General features: G+C 30.4%; 1 protein-coding gene across 1 annotated transcript; it reads left to right on the top strand.

Moving 5' to 3' along the window:
- The first annotated feature begins 250 nt into the window (after positions 1-250).
- On the top strand, positions 251-16152 carry LOC109057939 (mitochondrial coenzyme A transporter SLC25A42-like). Its single transcript, XM_042713374.1, has 8 exons — positions 251-604; positions 5885-6024; positions 8260-8371; positions 11059-11084; positions 11267-11433; positions 11540-11656; positions 13076-13227; positions 15175-16152. Exons 2-8 carry the CDS (start codon positions 5935-5937, stop codon positions 15498-15500), a joined length of 990 nt encoding a protein of 329 aa, XP_042569308.1. The 5' UTR covers positions 251-604; positions 5885-5934; the 3' UTR covers positions 15501-16152.
- The last annotated feature ends 3696 nt before the right edge of the window (positions 16153-19848 follow it).

Raw genomic sequence — 19848 nt, 5'->3', positions numbered from 1 at the left:
ATCGCAAAATACAAAATATTACTGAACAAAAATATATCACAGTGATTTCACTGAAAATAAAAAAGATGTAACAACACAAGTGTGACTCCCGAATGCACAATACCAGAGGGTCAAACCAAATTATTTTAAAATAAGGATTTAATTGCACGTGTTATATTGGTAAGCATCACATAATGCTTCACGCGACTTTAAAACTCCAAGCTCCGCCCTTTCTACGGTTCGCCGCCCCCTGAACGAGCCTATCCGCGTCAAGCGCGCTCCCGCGCCGGACTACAACTGCCACAATGCACCTGAACTCGCCCTTCAACGCAACAGACGCGTGAAATGTGCGATTAAGCATCTCAAAGTCGCAGCATTAGCCGTGAAAGTGAAATAAAATACGTTTAACCGGCTCTAACCTGCAGAACGGACGCGTGCAGCCGCGCGCGCGAGTTAGTTTGAGGTTTTTCTGCGTTAGTGCTGACGGTGACCGGAGTTCCTCACTTCATCAGAAGCTTGTTAATGAACGGGAATGAGCGAGCAGACCGTCATCAGATTCCGGTAGAGTCGGTGTTTTGTGCTGGTTTTGCGCAGAGAGCTTCAACAGGTGCTGTCAGACCAACAGGTGAGCGTCGAAATGTGACGGTAACGCTTGTTTTGCTAACACGCTAACATGCTAAAGCACTTTGAGACCGATGTCACGAGTTCAGATCATAACAGACGATTTCATTTGACCTCAAAACATTCATCTGTTGTGAAGTGTTTTATATTTGATCGAGTTACACGTTCAGTCATAATCCTTCGGTGGTAAACGAAGCCCGAGTCTGTCACAAGCTTTAATGATCTGCTGACAGGTGCTTCGTGTTTGATGCTTTTAACTTTTATTTAAGATGTTTTGCAAAATTGACAACATAATGATTATGCCATGTTTCATAAATACGCATTTAGGGGATATATAAATATATACATATAAATAATATGTATTAATGATTTTTATATTGTGTAAAAAAAAAAAATGTGTGTATATATATATATATATATATATATATATATATATATATATATGTATATATATATATATATATGTATATATATATATATATATATATATATATATATATATATATATATATATTAAAATTAATAAAAATAGATCCAAATAATGAAAAATAGAGGTGAAAAAACAATGCATCTACCAGTGAAGTAATACAGCAAGTCTTAAAAATAATAATAGTGTAATAGAAATTAAACACATAATGTTTTATATATTTCTATATAATTTTGCACAGTATAAATTGGGTCTTTATGAAAATATATGTAGCTGTCTTTGCATCTGAAAGATTAAAAAGCCTTGCATTTAGGTGTCTCATTATGTAAACGTCAGTTTTCTGTGCTGTTTTTTATTGATGCATAACAGCGTGCAGTGTTAATACTGTCACTGTTTGTTTGCTGCTGTTATTTTTGTTGGCTGTCTGGTGTTTCCACTCCTTGCAAATCACAAAAGGCTTTCAGCGGATGTCATCGGATCCGCTGGGAACATAAAAGAGTTAGAAAGAGCGAGGCGGACAGGACAGGAGAAGAGTTTTGGAAATGGTCCCACAGTTCACCCCAGTGATCCTGCTCTCAGTCGCCTGGGTGATTTAATCATTAAAGAAACCTTTTCATATTGAAATAGTTTAAATCCGTGTCAAATTTTAACCCTAGGTTCTAGGTTTCACACTGTTTGGTATTTTACGCAGCATGGATATGAAGTTTTAAATAAAACGACGATTATTGGAATACATTTTATAATTAAGCACATACAAAATAAAAGTTTTTGTTTGAATGATATATATGTGTGTTTTCTGTGTATATTTATTATATATATATAAATACACACACATACAGTATATATATTTAAAATATTTACACGCATTTCCATGTCCATATTTATATTCATATAATTTATATTATTAAAAATTTAATATATAACATTTTTCTGAAATATATACGTGTGTATTTTTATATATATATATATATATATATATATATATATATATATATATATATACATGCATAATAAATATACACCTATATTATGTAAACAAAAACTGAGAGCACTTATATATATATATAAACAGACAAGTACAGTCTTTCTTCAAAATTCAGTGTTACTTGTCGCTTCTTTGTATTTATATATGAAATTTATAGTAATTAAATTTCATAAAAAAAAAAAAAAATAATAAAAATAATTGCAATATGTATCACGATATTAAAAAAATCACCAGATGACTTGAGTATTTCTATTTATACAAAATACTCAGTGACTGGGGTGAGTAAATCAGCATAGAAAATGACAAACAAATTACAAGCATAGATAAATATAAAAGAAAAAAAGATGCAAATAAAATAAACAGTGCTTTATATTTTTTTTCAGGTAGGTCTAACAGTAGTATTCAGGTACAGAAATTGAATTAAATCTAATAAATCTGTGTTAAAGCTACAAAAGTGATTTTTTTTTTCCTCATAATTTCACGCATAAGTGTAATTTCGGGCACAAATAGACGAAGTGAAGGAATTCGGTGTTCGTGATGTACACCTAAAACCTTCATTGTATGATGGTTAAACTTTGCAATTAATCTAAGAATCACCTGCATGTCGAACCCTGGCACCTGCTCCATACGGGTTAACGATCACTAGACTAAACACCGCACCTCGCGATATCGACGCTGAAATGATATATCGTGCAGCCCTACTTTGGTCAACAGTTCCGTGCATAAAACTCCCACTTGTGAAATGTTGCTTAACCCAGGGTTTAAAAGCTTTTTAAAGCCTATGATGAATTATTAAATGATTCTGGATTCTCAGGATTACAGTGAGTGAATGCGTTGCATGCGTTTTAAGGGGATAGTTCACCCAAAAAATACCTCCCCTCATCCAAAAATATCCCACCCTCAAGCCATCCTAGGTGTCTATGACTTTCTGAGTTATATTAAAAATTGTCCTGGCTCTTCCAGGCTTTATAATGGCAGTGAATGGGTGGTTTCGTCAGTAGTCAATAAAGTGCATCCATCCATAATAAAAAGTGCCTCACACGGCTCTGGTTAAATAAAACACTCCTCCAGCAAATTAACAACATTTTTTTATAAAAAAAAAAAAACCAAAATTATAACTTTATAAACCGTTATCTCTAGCATGCGCTAACTGTTGTACGCGCGTTCATTCCGGCGGATGATGTAAACGTAGTGTAAGGTCCAGTAAAAACACACTGATTCTCTCCAGGAGGCCTTTATTCACTCCCCGGAGCCGATTTTATGATGGATGGATGCACTTTATTGGACTTCTTTTGGACACCCATTCACTGCCATTATAAAGCTTTAAAGAGCCGGGACATTTTTAATATAATTAATATTTATTTCAGATTGTATTCGTCTGAAAATAAGAAAGTCATGTACAGCTAGGATGTCTTGAGGGTGAGTAAACCATGGGGTGATTTTAACTTTTGGGTGAACTGTCCCTTTAAGGCTGCGCGTCTGCAGGACTCTGGCAGCTCTGAAGTGTTCGTATGCGCTGAATGTGTGTCAGCATGAAGGACCTTTCACCCACTGAGCCTCTCGTTCCCGTTCACCTCCACCGCTGAGAGGAGAGGTCAGCTTTGACTGACCTGCTAGTTCAGGGTCGTTTGAGATCTTAAATAGATAATTCAACCAAAAATAAAAATTCTGTGCATTCACTCGCCCTCGTGTTGTTCTAAACCCGTGTGTGTTTCTTTCATCCCTTGAGCACAAATAAAGATATTTTGAAGAATGCAGGCAACCAAACAGTTGACGGTAGCCATTGACTTCCATAGTACGGAAAAAAATAGGTGAACTATCCCTTTAACTTAATTTTTAGCTGCTCTATTTTGAATTAGCTTTTATTTTGATATTTTCCATTTTTCAGTTTAATTTTAGATAATGTTTAGTTTTGTTGTGATCTTTCTTTCTTTCTTTCTTTCTTTCTTAATATATGTCTTCTACTTTTATTTAAATTTTAGTTAATTTGGTGCTAAAACTTTACAACAAGGTCTCATTTGTTAACATTAGTGAATGTAATTTACAGCATTTATTAACCTTTGTAAATCTTTTTTTCATGTTAGTTTACGGTTCATTAACTAACATTAATGAACAACTTTTAACCACAGAAATGTATTAGTAAAGGTTCAGATTAACGTTGGTTATAAAGATTAATAAATGCTGTAGAAGTGTTGTTGATTGTTAGCTAATGTTAACAAATGAAACCTTATTGTAAAGTGTTACTAACACTTATTCATTTTACTTATTAATATTATAATATTAATTATAAATATCCATCAATAACAATACATTCAAATAAAATGTAATTTTTAGTTTATATTATTTCTATAACAAAAAAAATTTTAATTTTGATTCATTTATTTTTATTTCAGTTTTAGTAATTTTAGTACTTGAACTTATTTAATTTAGTTGCCAAGGCAACGTTTATCATTTTTCTTTATTTATTTTTATTTATTCAAGTTTTTAAGTTCATGTTTTTCATCTAATATTTATATTTTATTTGGTTTCAGCTTTATTTGACTTACCGAAAATTATTTTTAATAGTTTTAGTTAACACTATATGCTGTATGATTATGACTTTTGTCCTGCTAACGAGTGTCACAGAATAAGTAGCAAAATAAATCATGTTTACATTATATTTAGAAAACTAAATACAGATGTATGCTATATCGAGCAGTGTTGCTCAGGCCTTCAAGAGCCTGAATAATTCAGCATTTGTGCTATTATTAGAGGTGCGTCTGTGTGACCCTTTCAGATGTTATTTGATCCAGTCGTGGATTCACAGAACAGCTCTGACCTGCTTCTGCAAGTCAATTGGATTTTTATGCATGAGTGATTTTCATTTTATCACAGCTGTTAGATTAATACAGTATTTGCCGTTATATCAGATATTATATTTTGATTGAAAAAAAAAGATATTTGCAAAATTTACTTTTTTACAATATTTTTACAAAGCATTATAATTTCTTAAAAGTACATTATGAACAATACTTACGTGACAGTTAATGTAAATTTCATTGTTTACTAATACATATTTTAAAATCAAAAGTTTTTGTTTAAATTAGTTAATGCACTGTAAACTAACATGAATAATCAATGAATGGTTGTATTTAACATTAACAAGGTTTAATAAATTACATAAAAATATGTTGTTAGTAAGTTAATGCTAATGATACCAAACGAGAGATCATTGTAAACAGGTTTATTATATTTAACTAAAACTAAAACCGTTATAAAAAGCACCTTAAAACAAAATAAATATTAACTAAAATAATCTCAAATAAAATATATATTTTTTTATTTCAGCTAAATTTATCATTTTTAGTTAGTTTAATTTGATGTATTAAAAAAAACTAAAACAAATAAAATTAATGAAATCTGTAAAGACTTATTAAAAAAAACAAGTACTAAAAATAACAAAAAAATGCAACAAATCTACTAAAACTTTCAAAATAAAAATGCAAACACAAATAAAAATGAATTCTAAATATTAAACAGAACTTTAACAGTATATCAGTTATACTCCAATAACTGTGCACTGATTGTAAAGTATTATTTTGTGCGTTGTGCATGAGAATTAAGCACATTTGATGTTTTACTGGGTGTTAAATTGTCTGAAAAATAATATCGCAATGCAAAGTGATCCAGAAAAGCTTTCGTTTTCTTCACGCAAAATATAATTTCTTATTGTTTCCTTGTCGTTTTGGGGTGAAATAAGAGCTAGACTTGTTCTTGACATGCATCTGTTTTCTAGAAGACGTTTTTGCAGATTTTAAAATAGGTGTGTGATGTGTTTGGCAGCGTTATGTGATATCGTGTTGTTTTCTAATATTTCTCTCATGTGGTTCCAGGTTTGGTTGTGAGCGCGTGTGTGTGTGTGTGTGCGCTCTGGCGTGTATGAATGGATCAGGTTAGCGCGGGGAACGCAGAACGGCAGGGGGCGCTGACGAAGGGCGAAGTGCTGCCACGCCCCTCCTCCGGCCAATCAGAGGTGAGAACACTCCCTTCTGAACCGCCCACAGCAGAGAACAGCCAATAAGATTACACCGTTCCATTCCAACTGATTCTGACTATCTTTTAAATGTATATTTCAGTTTTAGTCATTATTTACTCATCCTCATGCCATTCTAAAACCGTATGATGTTATTTATGAGCATTAACATCTTTTGAGTGCATCTTGGTGTGTAAATGATGACAGAACTGTTGCATTGTTGTCGTGTTTCTGTGTAAATAATTGCACAATCATTGTGAGGTCAAGCTGGCCTTCATTCATGCAACAGGAGGAACAGAAGATCGGTGTTTGGGAAACATTGCAGGGTTTACAGTCTACAGGAAGTCTAATGGCCTGTGCATTACTCATAGATGAGATTAAGAAAGAATGAAAGGAAAAATAAAATGCTCCATGTGTTTTACGATGTGTGACCTGGGATCTTCCCTTGTCTGATTGTTTTAACTAACTAGTATTTTCTGTTATCTGGTGCTGTATGGAGTCCCTTTGTGCTTTAATATTATGCATAATATTAAAAATAAATAAATTATATATATATATATATATATATATATATATATATATATATATATATATATATATATATATATATATATATATATATATATATATATAATTTTTTTTTATACATTTTTATTTTAGTTTTAGTTATTTTAGAACATTTTAAATTAAATGAAATTTAATGCATTAACTAAACAATTACCAATACATTTATTACAGTATTTGTTAATGTTAGTTATTGAATAAATACAGTGGTTTCATGTTAATTCCCAGTGCATTAACTAATGTTAACAAGCACAACTTTAGATTTTAATAATGCATCAGTAAATGCTGAAATTAACATTAAGATTAATAAATGCTGTAGAAGTATTGTTCATGCTTAGTTCATGTTAACTAAAGCAACTAACTAATGTAACTAACTTATTGTAAAGTGTTCCCTTTCAGCGACTAGATAAAAAAAAATTATTTCAGTTAACATTTATTTTATTTCAATTAATGATTTTTGTTTTGGTTAACTATAATAATCCTGGCAGTCAGTGTGCATATCACATACATTTTTAAATGAATTTTGTGTCCTTAATATTTGTATTATGTAGTGACTGTTTTATAATAACAGTAAGACACTTGAGAGTGTTATAATGTGACTATATTCACTGCATGTTGTGTCTAGTCACACTACGACCTCTTGAACCCTACTGCATACTTCATTACTAAGTGTGTTGTGTTGAAATATACATTTTGTATCTTATTTCTATTTTTATGTATGATTATGAAGAAATGTGGGATGGTTTCAAGCTCAAAGTAAGGTCAAGCTCTTATAATTAGAATAAGAGTCAGTTCTGGGTCAGGGAGCTGTTATCATGATCTTATTTTTGTTGTTTAGTTTTTTCCATGTGGGTTGCTGACCGGCTCATTTACAGTAAAACCATCAGGCATTTGAATGTTTAACGAGAACTCACATGAGCTGTTAATGTCTGTATTAGGTCTGCACAGCTAATTGAAATAAAACTGAAATTTCAATATGGCTTGTGATTATTAAATCACAAAGGCTGCAATACAAAGGTGATATTTCCAATAATAATAGTAATATTTATATTAATAATATTGACAGTAATAGTTCCCATTTTGTTTTTATTTAATACTTTTTAGATTTTTATTTAGTAATAATAATAATAATTTTATAGACATAGATATATAATCACAAAACAATATTAATAATATTTATATTATTAATATTATTAATATTTATTAATAATATTTTTATTTTATTTTTTATTTTATTTATTAATAATAAAATTAATACATATAAATTAATAACTTTTTAGATTATTTTTTTTGCTTGTTTGTTTGTTTGTTTTTAATTAATGAATTTATTTTATTTATTTAAAATTTAATTTCCAATTCACATTTTTATCATTTCACAATCATTCAGGTCGCGGGTTTGTGTGTGGAAACTGATCAGAAGTGTGAATGTAAACCTGTTGTGCTTTATAAAGATTAGAGGGAAAGCTTGAGTCTTTCCCAGAAACCACAGTTTGTGTTCACCCCTGGACATGATTACAGCCTCGATGATTAACACTGGTGGTGTTTGTGAACTATTAGAAGACACGGACTGCTGTATTTATTGGTTTATATGTGGAAGTCCTCCTGGATCAGAGCTGATGTGTTGTGTCTCTCTGTGTGTGTGTGTGTGTGTGTGTGTGTGTGTGTGTGCAGGGTTTTAAACCGGGTCGGTCGGTCTTGAACTCTCTGCTCTCGGGGGCGCTTGCAGGAGCCGTGGCCAAAACAGCCGTCGCCCCGCTGGACCGAACCAAGATTATCTTTCAAGGCAAGAAGACAAACTCATATTAACATTCCTCGAGTGACTGGCTAAACATTCAGAGATGAGCTAAAGTGTGTAAACACTCAGTAGCCACATTTCCACTGTCGGGCCAGTGCGAGCCAGGACTTAAAACGGGCCAGGCCGGGCTAATAGCCTCGGGCCAGTAGCATGAGGCCAGAATAGAGCAGCGTTTCCACCGTCGGGCCAGAAGCTCCGCTGCGCTTCACTAAAACCCGCCCTTAACACGCCTCTCAGGAACAACTTCATGCAACCCCATCATTCACCAACAAAGAGAAGTTATCAGAAAACTAATCAGAAATAAGTCACTGGAACTAGCGCGATCACAAAACGAACATGATAACAGCGGTCTTTTGTTTGCATGCTTTGTTAAATATTCAAATTCAAAAGCATCGGTGTTTTACTATAAGTGATACATTGAGCATAATGAATTAATTTATCAGGACTCAAAATTAATCACACAGAAATATATGTATTTCTATTTTGTTTATTTGAAAATATAAAATGAAAATGAAAATAGCCTCCTATCAGTTGAGTCTGTTTCTGTTTATTTGGAGCCACAGTAGCCTATATACGTCACATTTAGAATGAAGGATAATAACTATTTTTATAAAAGCTCCCGAACAAAAAAAAAATCATTATTATATTTTGATGACATGCTACGCGGAGCTAAACTCTCGAGACGAGACTTATGACAGATAATAAAAGTTACTAAATAAATACACAATTGTGATAGAGAATAAGAAGTTGAAGTCTGATTTGTCCAAGTGGTTGCTTTTATCATGTTTACTATGGTAACGTTAATGTTTAGCGTGCATAGTCTTTTACAAATATTACAAACATTTCTACCTATTATAATCAACATAATACACATCTAATCCAAACACTCGCAAACAACCGAAACTGACTTAAAATCACATTTAAACTCATCTTATTTGTAAAAGATTTTAATGCTGGTGTTATAGCTGTTATCTTTATGAAATGATCCACGGCTCTGATGCTCTGCAGACGCGGAGAGACTCCGCCTTTGTTCATAACCACTCCTCTAGCCCCAGCTGGCCCGCTTTGGCCCAAGGTTTTCGTCGGGCCAAAAATCCCTGGCCGTTGGCCCCGAGGAAGCCCCGACGAGGCACGATCAAGCCCCGGAAGTGACAGTGGAAACGCGACTGGCCCTGGCACGCCCTAGCACGCCCGCTTTAAGCCCGACAGTGGAAACGCGGCTAGTCAGGCCTACAGAGAGTCATTCTGAGAGTCAAGAGTGCATGTGATTCTCCTCATCTGTGTGAAATGACATCTACTAAACATCCAGGGGTGCAAACATGTCACCTTTCAGTGAAAATGATCATTTTGAATCCAAAACAGCTCTGTGTCACTTATAATGTGCGTTTGAAAATGCAGTTCGTATTTCTAACTCTGTTGACAGCAAAAGAGAAGCTGTGAGGTTTAACATTTGAAAACAGAGAAATTAAGACATTTATGAATAATAGTGTTGTAATTGTAATGTAAAATAATCATTATTTGTTGTTATTACTATTATTATTATTATAAAATACTTTATTTTAAAGTGCAATAGTATTATTGTTGTAATATTTTTATTTTTTTAACTTGATATAAAATAATATTTAAATAAAACAACATTATTGTTGTTATTACTATTATCATTATTATGTACTTCATTTTACAGTGCAACAGTATTGTAGTATAATTCTTTATTGTGTGTTTTATTTATTTTTTAAACTTGGTGATATAATATTTAAATAACAACAATGTTGTTGTTGTTATATACATTATTTTACAGTGCAATAATATTTTTAGTGTTGTAATATATTTATTTATTGTTTTAATTTTTTAAACTTGATATAAAATAATATTTAAATAAAAACAACATTATTATTATTATTATTATTATTATTATAATATACTTTATTTTCCAGTGCAATAGTATTTTTACCATTGTAATACATTTCTTTATTGTTTATTTAAACTTAATACTTTAAAATTATAAAACATTAATATTGTTATGTAATGTTTTACAGTGCAATAATATTTAAAAAAACAATAATTATTATTATATATTTTATTATACAGTGCAATAGGATTATTACTATTATATATATTTTTTTCTTGTTTGTTTTAATTTTTTAAAAACTTTAAAAAATAATATTTAATTATACATTACTGTTATATGCTTTATTTTACAGTGCAGTAATATTTAAATAAAAACTATAGTTTATTATTATTATTATTATTATTATTATTATTATTATTATATACTTGTATAGTGCAGTAGGATTATTACTATTGTAATATATTTCTTTATTGTTTGTTTCATTATTTTTTTAATGATATAAAATATTTAAATAAAAGTGATAATATATTATTAGTATTATTAATAGTAGTAGTAGTAATAGCAATAAACTCTATTTAAAAAACATATAAGGTCTGTCATCACAATACAATTACCTTTAAATTTCCAAAACACCAGCAATGAAATTCAGACATTTAGAAGAGTTGATGCAACTGTACGAATTATTTCTTTAGTTGTTTTTAAAGTAACAGATCTTTTATTTGCACAATTGATGTTTTTGTTTATTTGTTGCTAAAAAAGCTTCTTTAGTTCCTTATCAGCTGAATGAACAGGAAACTATAAAAACTTCTTTTTCTTCTCATTTTAGTGTCGTCGAATAGATTCTCCGCCAAGGTGAGTATTTTTCTCTGCATTTAACGTCAGTGTTTTCGCATATTAATTTAAACGTTTGACTTATACATTTTGCATTCCTGTAGTGCACAGCATCAGCAATGCCAAGCTCTTGGGTTCGATTCCCAGAGAATGCATTAACTGATACAATGAATGCATAATGATATAAACTGTATGGTTTGCAGGAGGCGTACAAGTTAATTTACCGCACGTATCTGAAGGATGGCTTCTTCAGTCTGTGGAGGGGAAACTCCGCCACGATGGTGCGTGTTATTCCATACGCTGCCATCCAGTTCTGCGCTCATGAACAATACAAGAGGATTCTGGGACAGTATTACGGCTTCCAGGGCAAGTGAGTGTGATTTTACTCTCTGCTGCTTCACCGATGCACGTATACATTTAATGGTGTAGCCAAAGCGACTCACAGATGAGAAACTGAGCAGCGTGTTGTTCTGCAGAGCTCTGCCTCCTGTGCCTCGGCTGCTGGCGGGGTCTCTGGCGGGAACCACGGCTGCCATGATCACATACCCACTGGACATGGTCCGAGCCCGCATGGCCGTCACACCCAAAGAGATGTAAGACCGATCTAACTCTGCTTCATCAGACATTAGTTGTGTCTGTCTGAAATAATTCAATAAATAAGAGATCATGTTCTTCAGGCGTCTCAGACTTTTTAACCAGTGAATGGCTTTTCAGCATCGATGCTGTGGATGTTAACTGAAACTAATGAAAATAAAGCTGAAATAAAATACAGTATGAATATTAGATGAAAAACTTAAACTTGATAAACTAAAAAAAAAAAAAAATTAGGGTTTGTGTAATAAAATAAATAAAAGCTTAATAAAAAATTAACAATTAAATAAAAACTGATACAAATGACGAAAGCATGTGACAGAATTACAGGAAAAAAAACTAGATATAATTTTTTTTTAATTCAATAATATTATTTATATTTAATATCACAATATTTATAAATGTATTATTTATTTTATTATTATATTTATATTTTATATCAGTTAAATATTAAAAGAAAATATTAAGAATTACTATAATAGTATATAAATAATACTAAACACTAAAAATATTTTTTACTCAAGTTTGTCCATCTTGTCAAAATCCGCTGTACATTAAACATATTTCGCTAGAGTGCAACACTTCTACTCCTGTGAGAAACCTGTTTTATTCTGTTGATACTTTTAGCAAAGGATTTTAATCAAGTAAATCCAAATCTAGTTTTTAGAAAAAGTCTTAAATCATAATTAATAAAAAAGTCACACGTAATAAACATATATTTACAAAAAAAAGTGGCTTTTAAAAATACAACAAAAAACTCAGTTTCTACCTGGTGAAATATTGAAGAGCGTGACATGAATAAATGCAGTTCTTTTTAACCTTTTATTCATCAAATATATTAGACAGCAGAACTGTTTCCAACACTCATAATAAATCAGAATATTAGAATGATTTCTAAATGATCATGTGATAGACTGGATGTTACATGTGACACTGAAGGCTGGAGTAATAATGCTGAAAATTCAGCTTTGCATCACAGGAATAAATTATTATTTTAAAGTATATTCAAATAGAAAACTATTATTTTAAGTTGTAATAATATTTCACAATATTACTGTTTTTTCTGTATTTTTGATCAAATAAATGCAGGCTTGATGAGCAGAAGAGACTTCTTTCAAAAACATTAAAAATAGTAATGTTTCCAAACTTTTGGTCTGTACTGTATATGCACCATGGGTAAAATTTAAAACATTTAATTACCAAATTAAAGTGACATAGAGCTTCATAAGTCTTTTTAGCTTTTCTGTTTCTAATATATTGCAAAGTAGTACCATATTGTTTAATTTTTTTTTATAAAATGTTCACTATTTAGCTTCGCTTTAGCCCATTTCTGTACATGCATATGATAGTTTCCAAGTAAAATAATTATTTGTGTGAGCAAAGATGAAGTGTGATGTCACTGTGATGTCGTTGCTGGTCAGGTACAGTAACATCCTGCACGTGTTCGTCCGAATCTCTCGTGACGAGGGGCTGCAGACGCTCTACAGGGGGTTCACTCCCACAATCCTCGGCGTCATACCGTACGCGGGACTCAGCTTCTTCACCTACGAGACGCTCAAGAAGCTCCACGCAGGTACACGCCTCCGCTTTTGCTCTCAGAGTTGTCTTGGTTTCAAAGAATTGACTGCTTTTAGTTTAGTTTTGATTTAATTGCACCACAGAAGATATTGTATTAAGGTCTTATATTAATAACAATAGGCTTTCATTTCTCATAATATTTATTAATCTTTCTTAACATTAAAACGACTTCTTGTTGGTTCATGTTAGCTCAGGTCCAGTAAATAATATTAACAGATGCAGTGTTAATATTAACTAAAATTAATAAATGCTTTAGGAGTATTTTTCATTTTTAGTTTATGTCAGGTCCTTTAAATAGTAGGAACTGATACAGTTTTTGATTGTGAAAATGTATTTATGTACATTTATTAAAGCATGTATTAATCAACATTTGTTAATACATTATTAAAATAAAAAACTGCATCTGTTAATATTATTTAATGGACCTGAACTAAAATTAAGTAAATAAAAATTGAAAATATTTTTTAAAGCACTTAATAATCTTGTTTATTTTAACATTTATTATGACATTTTTAAAATCAAAAATTGTATCTGTTAATATTATTTAAAGGACTTAACATTAACTAAAAAAAATTAATACATTTAAATCATTTACTAAAGTATATTGCATTTTTACCTAATTTGGCTCAGGTCCATTAAATAATATTAACAGATGCAAATTTGATTTAAATAACTTCGTAATAAATTTTATATTTATATATATATATATATATATATATATATATATATATATATATATATATATATATATATATATATATATATATATATATATATATATATATATATATAATATAAGAACAGCTGAAATGAACATTACCTAAGATTAATAAATGCTTTATAAAATTTAAATTTTTTTAGTTCCTTTTAGATTCATTAAATAATATTAACACATGCAACTTTTGATGTTAATAATGTATTAATAAATGTTAAAATTAACATTATTCATGTTAACTAATGTTAACAAATTAAACCTTTTTGTAAAGTGTTACCAAAAAAACTAATCACAATCAAAGTTAAATATATTTTTTTATTTAGATCAAATATTATTATTATTAATGTATATTACATTTTAAATATTTAAAATGTTTTATTTAATAGGCCATTTTTCTATTTATATTCTTAACTGTTAGTTATTATTATTAATGTACATAATCTTGTATATTGTTTTATTACATTGTATATATTTATTACAAATGTTTATATTTAATTGGCCATTTTTTATTTATATTCCTAACTGCTAATTATTATTATTAGTGTACATTATCATGGATATTGTTTTATTACATTGTATATATTTATTACAAATGTTTATATTTAATTGGCCATTTTTTATTCATATTCCTAACTGCTAATTATTATTATTAGTGTACATTATCATGGATATTGTTTTATTACAGTTTATATATTTATTACAAATGTTTTTATTTAATTGGCCATTTTTTATTTATATTCCTAATTGTTAATTATTATTATTAGTGTACATTATCATGGAGATTGTTTTATTAGTTTATATATTTATTACAATTTATTTTTTATTTAATTGACCATTTTTATTTATATTTCTAACTGTTAATTATTATTATTATTATTATTATTAATGTACATTATCATGGAGATTGTTTTATTAGTTTATATATTTATTAAATTTTTTAAAATTTAATTGGCCATTTTTTATTTATATTCCTAACTGTTAATTATTATTATTATAATGTACATTATCATGGAGAATGTTTTATTAGTTTATATATTTATTAAATTTTTTAAAATTTAATTGGCCATTTTTTATTTATATTCCTAACTGTTAATTATTATTTTTATAATGTACATTATCATGGAGATTGTTTTATTACATTGTATATATTTACTACAGATGTTTTTATTTAATTGTCCATTTTTGTAGCTATTTCGTAACCGTCGGTAACTCGTCTCTCTGTTTCAGAGCACACGGGTCGCTCTCAGCCGTTCTCGTACGAGCGTCTGGCGTTCGGTGCGTGCGCAGGATTGATCGGTCAGTCGGCCTCTTACCCGCTGGACGTGGTGCGCAGACGCATGCAGACGGCGGGGGTCACCGGACACACCTACGGCAGCATCTCGGGCACCATGCGGGACATCGTGAGGGAGGAGGGCGTGATCCGCGGCCTCTACAAGGGCCTGAGCATGAACTGGGTCAAAGGGCCCATCGCCGTCGGCATCAGCTTCATGACCTTCGACCTCATGCAGATCCTGCTGCGCAAACTCCAGCAGTGGCGCTATAGTGCACGGTAGCATACTGCAGCGCCCTCTACAGGAACAGGAAGTTGCAGATGCAAGAAAAATGGAACAAATGTTTATTTGTTGTTGCTTTTTTTTTGTTTTTTAACCTGAGCAAATGCTGCCAATGAAGAGGATGGGAAATGCCTGGCGTCATGTGACTAGTCTAAGTTCTGTTTTTTGATGCAAAAGCATATGTGCATTAAAAAAAAAAAATTTTTTTTTTTTGTTTAAATGTCTTGTTTTCCACTACAAACTTCTAAACAGTTATAAAAATCATTAATTAACAATTAAGAAGCGAAATGAGGTGAGTTTATGCTTAAAACTAGACTACATTTTGCTTCTTAAGTAAATGCATCTTGATTAAAGAAGGTTTTGATATTTGTTTTGGGAAACAAGACCGAACTACAGGTTAAGAAGCTGATTTTTGCGGTGTGTTTAGAGCGAGTGTGTGTTCCGTCTCCTGCCGTCGCTGGAAGTGCAATACTGACTGAATGCATTTCTGGAAACACTGTTTTCGTCCTCGTCCTGATTTATGTCTGTGTTTTCACACACATCAGGGGCTTTGATGAAAATACACACGAGCGTTTCCAGTGAACCGTAGAAGCCGTTTATCTAAATATCACTTTCATATCGGGGTGAATCTCATGAAAGCGGTCAAGGACACGTCCACGTCATATTTCACAGAAAAAAAAAACTATCATAATTGGGGAAAAAATTTAAATAATTATATTTGCAGAATATTTTCAATGTTATTTTACATGAAGAGCATGTAGCCTGATTTATGACCATTATGGTTTTTGTTTGGTGTATTTTCACAACCGTTAATTGCTTTCCCCCCAAAATTATTTAATTATATATTTAAAAGTATAAATGTAAGTATACTTAATAGTAGTAATTATAATTTCTGATAAATTATATATATATATATATATATATATATATATATATATATATTATTTAAAAGTATAAATGTATACGTTATGATAGTACTTATAATTTCTGTAATTCTAATTTCTAACTAAATTTTTTTTTTCGACAGTTAAAAATAAACAGACCATTTTTCTGGTAGTATTTTTAGTTTTGCATTTAAGATTTATAATTTTAATAATTAAAAAAATTATAATAATTTTAGGTAATTATGTATACATTTTTGCATTTCCCCCTAAATTAAGTTTTTACGGTTTAATTTATGCACATGATTTTATTCACTTTCCCCCTGCAATATGGGGGAAAAAATATTTTTTTATATTTATTTTGGGCTAAATATTTGGACTGAAATGTATTTTCTTCATGAGATTCACCCCTTTTATCTGTTACCGTTATTCCAGAACAGGAGAGTGACGTGATCTGTGTGTCTTGTGATGTGAGTCACGTGTGAAGTGTGTGTGTGTGTGTGTGTGTGTGTGTGTGTGTGTGTGTGTGTTGCGTCTTGCACATGTATGAATCTGCGTCTCCCAAGTGCCTGGAGAGAGAATCCAAACAGACGAGCATCAGCAGCGTCTCTCACAGCAGTGTTACTGACTGATCTTCAGCTAGATGTTCGGATGTTACACAAACAACATGTTCAGACCACGTTCGGTCTTTAATGATGAGTGTGTTTATTCATTTACTAGCACGAGAGGTTTTAAAACACTTGACTCCTCGCAGTGCGAGCGTTAAACTGTTCATCTGCTCTTTTGGAGCAGCGTTCGTTCACTTCAGATGAGTCTGAATCGGATCAGTTTTATCATTTTAAACTGAACAAACTGGTCTGCGCGTCGTTCTTTACAACAAATGACATTTATTTTGATATTTTCTCATCTCTTTTAGTGGCATTCAGACATTTTGAATGTGTTTTAGGACCTCTCAGGAACGTTGTATTTACTCATAAACATCATCTCGGTCTTTTCTGAACAAACTCAGATCCATATTAACCTGATAATCACACTGAGCACAATGAGTGTTATACAGATGTCTTTTAAAATAATAATAAATGGCATTAAAAGCATTTTAAATGTTATCCAACATCCTAGAGGCCTAATAAAGGACTGAGATTCGTTTGAGTCGACTCAGAGATTCGGTTCTCGAGTCACAGATGATCTGCTTGTTCAGTGGAGTTTCAGTTCTGGAATCTCTCTGTGTTTGAGTGCAGAATTGCTGTGTGTCTTGATGTTTCGCAGCAGAATCGCTGAGAGGATTCATTGTGGAGTTCGTCACACAGTGATTCGTGTTCCAGTGATTCATTGTTGCTGTTCTAAACTGAATCGATCAAATCTCTCACTGAAGTGACTCGTTTGGAAGCACCTGACTGTTGTTCATAAATTAAAAAGTTGTGTGCCAAATGAATGTCTATTAAACTAATGACGTTATAATCGAGCTTTTTATTCATATTTTCTTGCTGATGTGAGGGAGGTGTGTGTGTTTCAGTCATAGTGTCCTCTAGATGGCAGCATAAAGCAGCAGATAGAGCTCTCTTCTGATTTGAGAAGAATTACCTTGCATTAAAATATGAAAATAGAATCTAGGGTTACAAAAAAGCCATTTTCCATGACATACAGCTGATTAAAAACGAATAATGTATAATAGCTTGAAATAGCAACCTCTATATAACACCGTGTAGCGCTTGTACTGAACTTCTCAGTTTATTTAAACATGTTTATTTATATAACAAGTTGCTTTACACAAAAGCATTTAAAAAAATGCATAAGAAATAAAAAACAAAAAGTAAGAAACTATATAATGTATTTAAATTATATATACAGTACAGACCAAAAGTTTGGAAACATTACTATTTTTAATGTTTTTGAAAAGTTTCTTCTGCTCATCAAGCCTGCATTTATTTGATCAAAAATACAGAAAAAACAGTAATATTGTGAAATATTATTACAACTTAAAATAATAGTTTTCTATTTAAATATATACTTTAAAAAAATAATTTATTCCTGTGATGCAAAGCTGAATTTTCAGCATCATTACTCCAGCCTTCAGTGTCACATGTAACATCCAGTCTATCACATGATCATTTAGAAATCATTCTAATATTCTGATTTATTATGAGTGTTGGAAACAGTTCTGCTGTCTAATATATTTGATGAATAAAAGGTTCAAAAGAACTGCATTTATTCAAAATAAAAATAAAAAATTCTAATAATATATATTCTAATAATATATTTTCCTTACTATCACTTTTTATCAATTTAACACATCCTTGCTGAATAAAAGTATTGATTTTATTTAAAAAAAAAGAAAAGAAAAAAATTACTGACCCCAAATTACTGACCAGTAGTGTATATTGTTATTACAAAATATTTATATTTTAAAAACATAGCTTTTTTTTTTTTTATTTTTTTTTACTTTTTATTCATCAAAGTATCCTAAAAAAGTATCACATGTTCTGAAAAAATATTAAGCAGCAGAACTGTTTCCAACTTTGATAATGATTCATCATATTAGAATGATTTCTAAAGGATCGTGTGATAATGATCCTAAAAATTCAGCTTTGCATCACAGAAATAAATGATAATTTTAAAGTATAATAAATTTAAAAATAATTATAATATATCACAATATTACTTTTTTTTTTTTTTTTTTTTCTGTATTTTTGATCAATTAAATGCAGGCTTGATGAGCAGAAGAAACTTCTTTCAAGCTTTTGACCTGTACTGTATATATATATATATATATTAATTATATAAATGATATATAATGCAACTGCTGGATCTGTTTAAATTTACTTTAAATCTAATTTAAAGGTTACTTTGAGTTTCAATTCAGTCAAAAAGGTTTGAGCACCATAAAGCTGCATTAGTATGCGATTATTTTAAACCGTTTAATGGAAGTTAGATTTTAATTATTGAACACAAAATCAGAAAAATTATGTATATGAATATGATTTTGGAAAGACTGTAGCATTTAGAACTTATTTCGGTTTAATTGATGTGAATCTGGATTATTTCAAAAGGGTTTATTCTCTTATTCTCAGCTCATCTGATCCTGAAACATCCGCACGTTTGATTCTAGAAACCACCGAGCTTGAGCTGATCTTAATACAATGCTGTTTTATTTATAGTTAATTTTTTAATTATAATGTTTAATCTAAATCATTTTAGAAACTTAACCTAGTTGAAAACGCATAAATAAAATAATAATAATATTTTCAAAATAATAAAATAACTAAAATATTTTTTATTTATTTTGTAGCATTTATTAATGATACATTAACTATAATAATTTTAAAATAATATAAGATTAGTATTTATTCTGCAGTATAAATAATAATAAATTAAAATAGTAAAAGTTATTATTACTAATATTATTCATATTATATTATTATAAAATACTGTTATTATTTGTTTATTATGTAGATTATTTATTAATAAAA

This window comes from Cyprinus carpio, chromosome A2 (assembly GCF_018340385.1).
Source record: "Cyprinus carpio isolate SPL01 chromosome A2, ASM1834038v1, whole genome shotgun sequence".
NCBI classification, from domain to species: Eukaryota; Metazoa; Chordata; class Actinopteri; order Cypriniformes; family Cyprinidae; genus Cyprinus; species Cyprinus carpio.
The sequence above is the reverse complement of the archived record's forward strand: the minus strand, read 5'-3'. Positions and strand labels throughout refer to the sequence as shown.

Coding starts and splice junctions, on each gene's coding strand:
- LOC109057939 (XM_042713374.1), top strand. CDS start 5,935: ATGGATCAGGTTAGCGCGGGGAACGCAGAACGGCAGGGGGCGCTGACG. Junction 8,372..11,058: donor AACCAAGATTATCTTTCAAG/GCAAGAAGACAA, acceptor TTCTCATTTTAG/TGTCGTCGAATAGATTCTCC. Junction 11,085..11,266: donor CGAATAGATTCTCCGCCAAG/GTGAGTATTTTT, acceptor TATGGTTTGCAG/GAGGCGTACAAGTTAATTTA.